Here is a 6,365-nt window from a genome sequence, read left to right as displayed (position 1 = left end):
CCTCAGCTCAGTGACTCCCCCTACTCTGACAGTAAATCATCTCCACTCTGAGCACCAGCAAAAATAGTTTCTTCCAGACTGTTTCCTTAGCATACACACAAGCGTGCTATCTCAGACAGTGTCAAATCTTCTTCTGGAGTTCATCTACAAGCCTGTTAATTTGTTGTAGTAGGAAATCAGACTGATCTGGGATCATATGTATGGATAGATCCATAGTGTCTGGTACTCATCTGTATTCATCTTCTATAGACATAATCTGATTGTCTGTTTCAGTATTTTTCTGAGATGGACATTAATGTGACTGTTGATTTATTATTTCTCCATTTTTTGCATATATATATATACACACACACTTCTATATACATAAATACATATTATAGAATCCTACAATCATAGAATGGTTTGGGTTGGAAGGGACCTTGAAGACCATCTAATTCCAACACCTTCAACTAGACCTGGCTCCTTAAAACCCCATCCAACCTGGTCTTGAACACTTCCAAGGACAGAACAGCCACAGCTTCTCTGGGCAACTTGTTCCAGTGTCTCACCACCCACATTGTGAAGAGCTTTTTCCTTATGTCCAATCTAAACCTACCCTCTTTCATCTTAAATCCATTCCCCCCACCCCATCCCATCTCTATATGCTTTTGTAAAAAAGTCCCTCTACAGATTTCTTGTAGGCACCTTTAGGTACTGGAAGCTGCTCTAAGGTCTCCCCGGAGCCTTCTCTTCTCCATGCTGATCAAGACCAACTTTCTCTGTGTGTCTTCATAGGAGAGGTGCTCCAGTCCTCTGAGCATCCTTGTGGCCTCCTCTGGTCTTGCTACAACAGATCCGTGTCCCTCTTGTGTTGGGGGCTCCGGAGCTTAATGCAGTACTGCAGGTGGGGTCTCATGAGAACAGAGTAGAATATATACATATTGAGAAAGAGTATATATGTATCTATGCCTTCTTGTATTCACCATGTATGTTCTCCTCTGGTACTCTTCTCATTCTCCCCTAGGCCACCTCTGAGGTTTCACCATTCAGTTCATTAGTGCCCTATGCTGAAGTACATCAGGTCCATCTAATTTGAAAAGAGATGATTTATCTAGGTGCCTTCTAGGTAATTCAGGGTTTCAGCAACCGTGACAGTATCTGCTGTGTTTTGCTCTGGCTATGATAAACAAAGCAGTACATCAGTGACAACAATGAAATCAATGGAAGTTGTTCTCGTGTCTGTACTAAGCTCTCCATGTTTCTGTAAGCAAATGCAAAGCCTGGAGTGAGAGCACCCTTTGTTTCCCAGATTATTTTGGAAACAGTTGGGCTGGTTGGTTTTAGATTTCACCTTCAAGGAGGCTTACTAATCTTTTCACTCCTCTTTCTTTGGTTGCTAATAGAGGTATATATAAACCTGCTCCCTTTTGGAGAAGTGTTCTACAGGAGGGAGAGGAAGCCAGTTGCAATTCTTGCTACCATATCAACACACCTGCCTTTCCAGGACCTTACAGCACCAAAGCCTGGGATTTTCTTCAAGGGATTATCTCATAATTTTAATGTGATTTCTGACTTGGTCAGGTAGTTGTTGCTCCCCGTCTGCTGGATGTATTTGTTCCACTTACATCTTGAAAGAGAGAGCATGGCCTGTTGGAAGTTACCTCCAATCACGACATAAAGCAGGAGGTTTCCACATGTGTTGAGTGCAGCCAGTGGCCGAGAGATGATATAAGCAGAGTGGATTTGTTTCTCCATGTGACAGCTGAATGGACACAACCGTAGTTCAACCCGAGCCACACGGAAGATGTGGAAGGGGAGGAAGCACACATAGAAGACCACCAAGAGGACAATGGCAAGTCTGCGAGCCTTTAGTTTGTAGCAAGCCCGTGTGTGGGGCCCAGTAACCAAGGTGTAAATAATGAGCACATAGCACAAAGTCACAGTCAGCAAGGGCAAGAAGAAGCCCAGGCTGGTCAGCAGCCAGATATACCACCTGATTGTGCCCAGGTTTTCAGAGCTGGTAAGGTCAAGGCATAAGGATCTGTTTTGTTCCTCTTTTGAAGAGATTAAGAAGTTGATGGGGATGACAACTGCCAGTGAGATCACCCAAATGGCTGCACAAGCCACTGCTGTCCACCGCTTCCTCTGGATGTGGAAGAACTTCATAGGGTGGACAATCACAACATAGCGGAGGACACTGAAACAGGTAAGGAAGAGGATGCTGCTGTACAAATTGAAGTGGAAGCCAAAGCGGATGAACCTGCACATGAAGTTACCAAAGATCCAGTGCTCCCCATTGGCATAGTAGTGTATCAGGAAGGGCAGGCTGGTGAGGTAAAGCAGGTCTGTGAGTGCAAGGTTCAGTATGATTATGGTGCTGCTCTTCCAAGGTCTCATCTTGAAGCTGTAAACACAAATTGCAATGACGTTTCCTGGGAAGCCCACCAGGAAGGTAATGCTGTACATAATGGGGAGGTACAAAGTCTTCAGACCAACTTGCACATCAGTGCAGTTGAGAAAATCACCTTCAGCATGCTGCCAGGTGGTGGGGTTGGCTAAGTTGTCATTTGTTGCATTCATGTTTTTCCCTTGGTGCTTAAGAAAGAGAAAAATGTTTAGTGTTCTCTGGCAGGTAAGACCTTCTCATAGGTCATTAAAAACAACTAATAACCAGATCTTTTCTTTTAACTTCCCATTAGTGCCACTATTAAAGTCCTTTTATTGAATAAGGAAAGGTCTTGCTGCTTTGATGGGAATTGATCCTGAGCTAGCGGCCTTTTATCAAATCTAGGTAGAGATAGGTACAAATTTATTTTAAAATGCATATTTTCAGGGAAGGGTCTGCACAGACACAGTGAGGCTGTAATATAAGGGATTCCCAGCCCTACAGTGTGTGATGTGTGCCCCCTGATATATAAAGTTCACTTTCTGCTCTCATAAGGAGTCAAGACAGTCATGTTGTGCTACTGACCAAAATTACAGAGAGGAATGTCCAGAACGTAACTCTCCGTGAAAGTTACTTGCAGCCTTGTCAGTTAAGTGGAAAACAAGGCAGATATTGAAATGTTTTCATATTCTTTTTGATACTGGAGTCAGTTCACATTTTTCTCCTTGCTCCTTGGAAACAACTGATAGAGGAATACTTCATTCTTTTAGTTCACTAACAAGATTGATGTTGCAAAGAAATAGGTTATTTTTAGGCTTGTCATTAGCTGCTATGTAAATTTCTCACCCTGTAAAATGGTGGTTTGCATTGACATTAGTGGTAGAAGTTTTCTGAAAGATGAGAATAAATGCATCCAACTTTACAAAGCAGCCAGTTGCATGCTTTAATGTGGGAGTTGAGCAGGATTCAAGGGAAGTAAAGGTAGCCCAGTATATAGTCTCTACAACAGAAAATATGGGGCCAGTGAAGCACATGGCAAAAAAACCCACTAACATGGCATGCAGCGCATGCATTTGTGTGAATGCCACCTTTCTTTTTAAAGTGGAGCAAACGTTTTGATGGAAAAAAAATTAATAAGTATCTAGCACATTTTTTTTCCATAGGAATATAACTTCTCACAGGATGGTCCCGTCCTCAAATTACTGTAATCTGGATCTGTTAAAATGGATCCTACTGAATCACCACTTCTATTTCCTGTTCTACTCTGAATTTTCTTGATATAGCTTCTACCCTCACTCAGTTGTGGGATTACACAGAGACAGGTTGCAGGATTTGAAATCAGATTTGTGTAGAACATTTGGTTCAAACATATTTAAAATGCTTTGAAAACTGAAGCTGGAGCTTGAGGAGATGCATGCCAAACACTGGCATTTGTTTTTAAAGAGCAAAACAGCTTCAAACCTCTTTTCATGGCTGGAGATGGTACAGGGGATGGCTTGAGTAAATCCAGTGGCTATAATTCAGTAAAGAGGTAATACAGTGGTACTATGGTATCCCCAAACAAACTTGAAGCATCTGGTGTGGCTAATGGTTAACCCAGCTAACAGCAAAGGCCCCATCCTGCAGTATCAGGTTATAGCTTGCTGTCTGACTCTGGAAGCACCAGTGCTGTGCACGCCTCAGTGTTTACAGTGCATAGCTATTAAGAAAGCTGAAGGGCATGGCTGGGTGCTGCTCCCCACATCACTTCCTTTGTGGTTTTGTAGGGCTGTCATCAGCTTTTATTCCACCAGCCAGTGTGCTGCTGCAGCAAAGCTATAGGGGCTGGAGAGCAAATACCTATGATGATGGAAGAACATGGCAGTGGCACTCAGCACTCTATAGAGAGACACATGCTATGAGGTGCTTTCAGAGCCATCTCCTTTGCTATGGGTGAGGCTAGGGCTGTATTTGGGTCAAGGAACTCACTCACAGGCCAGGCCACCCCCCAAGCCCTGCATTGGGAAGTGGGGAGAAATACTGTAAGAAAAGCACAGGGGTGTTGGGTCTTGGTTCTACACTGCCCTGAGATTGCATACAACCTAACAGGTTACCACAGGGACTAAAGAAAGGAGAGAACAATTCTTCGTTGTTTGCTTATTATTCTGCTGTCTGAATTACAAATAGAATTTAGAAGAAACTTAAATCTAATTAAGGCAGAGTTTGTACTGTGGCAGATTTTATCACACTAAGTAATTGGCCATAATGGGACTTCTGCAGCCCAAGCTGAGGGTAAATGATATATGCTGTAGACACTTAATGAACTTTAAATAAATTATCCAGGAGCAGAACTCATAATAAAAGGGAACTAGAATATTGAAATAGAAACCCTCTTGCAGTCTTAATGGTGGAGTCACTGCTCTATTACATGGTATTCTTTACTGTAACCAATTGATTGAACTCACTTTAAAAAATGTTGTGATTGCATGTCTTTAATTGCAGTCACGTATAAGGGAAACTTGTCTGCTCCTGCATTGTGATAATTTAATTAGAGCCTGCTGGAAATAAAAGCCAAATGGCTGCAGCCGTGGCAAAGTAACCTAATGCCTGTAATTGGACCATATTTCACACAGATGTGTTGCTGAATAAATTAAATAGGATTTGGCTCACAGTGTTTGACTCTTCCACTGGCTCAGATTTAAGAGACACAAATGATATATTTAGAGATGAAGATATGAGACCTCCTTCCCTTACCCTTTATAATTCAGGATGTGTCTCCATGTGGAAAGAGTATGTGCATTTAACTTGAGTATTGAATGCATCCCAGGTAAGTTTTATTTGTTCTATGCTTGCATCATCCTGTAACCCTTTGCTCAACTCTCTCCACTTTGCCCTGCCTCTAAGTTCACATCTTTAAATCAAAATATGCATTTTACCTGTAAATCCTTGGTGTTGTCTTCTTTCCTCTTCATAGCCTGTTCCTTACATACCCTACTCCAGCTGGCAGAGTTTGCCTTTAAATTCCACAGGTTTGTGCAGTGAGACTCTCTAGGAAAGCCAGAGCAATCAGCCCAGGCTATCTAGCAGGTTGGGGAAATGCTCTGCCTCTGTTCCTAGGTCTCTGCCACACAAATGCAGTCTGGGCTCCTTGGTGCTGAGCAAGAGCAGCTCTGACTCCTCTTGCCTACTTGCAGGCTGGCTGTTACGTCCCCCGTGGAGGGGCCGTGCTGCTGTCAGTTATCTTCTGTCTGGCCTGTCACCTGCATGGGATGTGGGGACCTGCCCTATGTCACTCACAAAGTCGGTTGGGACTGCCTGTAACCGGTACCATTTGGCTGGAATGGTTTGTTACAGGTGCTTCCAGCCTTCAGTGAGAGAGGAAGGTCAGCAGCACTCAGGCAGGGATAAGCAGCACCACTGCAGTGTTTGCCTGAAGGAATATGTTCCCTGAGTGCCAGCGCACACTATGGGAAAGGTGGAAGATGGGGAGAGAGGTGAGGAGTGAGCAGTGTTTTGAATTGGCAGAAACTGCACTGCAGAGGGCTTGGTGGATGCTAGGAGCCACAATCAACCACTTGCATCCCAAGGAGGGCGAAGGTACCCAAGAGCTCCAAACTGGGAGGTTGGTGGGATCAGCTGCCATTTCTGCAGGGAGGGACCTGACTTTGAGAAGAGCAAGAATTGCACAGTCAGGGCACAAGCAGGGTCTTGTGGCTGGGATAGTATCTAAAACCATGTGCTTGTTAGGTCAACCTGGCTGGACAAGGGCTTTCCTGGAGAGGGGAATTGGCTGATGCACAAACCATCCTGACCGTATTACATGGGCAATACTCATTTCTCCTGAAGTGATTTGTGCAGAGGTCAAAGGAATGAAGAAAATACAGAATCATAGAACGGTTTGGGTGAGAAGGGAGCTTAAAGCTCATCCAGTTCCAACCCTCCTGCCGTCGGCAGGGACACCTTCCACTAGACCAGGTTGCTCAAAGCCCTGTCCAACCTGGCCTTGAACACTGCCAGGGAT

General features: G+C 44.0%; 1 protein-coding gene across 1 annotated transcript; it reads right to left on the bottom strand.

The window, feature by feature from the left end:
• Positions 1-462: 462 nt before the first annotated feature.
• On the bottom strand, positions 463-5,994 carry LOC133216434 (2-oxoglutarate receptor 1-like). The gene is made up of 2 exons (XM_061361123.1): positions 5,281-5,994; positions 463-2,574 (listed from the first exon to the last, which is right to left on the bottom strand). The coding sequence occupies exons 1-2, from the start codon at positions 5,314-5,316 to the stop codon at positions 1,528-1,530; spliced, it is 1,083 nt and encodes a 360-aa protein (XP_061217107.1). The 5' UTR covers positions 5,317-5,994; the 3' UTR covers positions 463-1,527.
• Between the last annotated feature and the right edge of the window lie 371 nt (positions 5,995-6,365).

The sequence above is a fragment of the Neopsephotus bourkii genome, unplaced genomic scaffold (genome assembly GCF_033783945.1).
Source record: "Neopsephotus bourkii isolate Nb327-2 ecotype Australia unplaced genomic scaffold, CSIRO-AGI_Nbou_v1 NB_1052, whole genome shotgun sequence".
Lineage (NCBI taxonomy): Eukaryota > Metazoa > Chordata > Aves > Psittaciformes > Psittacidae > Neopsephotus > Neopsephotus bourkii.
This window is presented reverse-complemented; position numbering and strand designations above follow the sequence as displayed.

What these genes read in the sequence shown, in the direction of transcription:
- LOC133216434 (XM_061361123.1), bottom strand. Translation starts at nt 5,316, where the DNA reads ATGAAGAGGAAAGAAGACAACACCAAGGATTTACAG. An exon ending in ACAACACCAAGGATTTACAG is followed by an intron (nt 2,575 to 5,280) that starts GTAAAATGCATA and finishes CTCTTTCTTAAG; the next exon opens with CACCAAGGGAAAAACATGAA.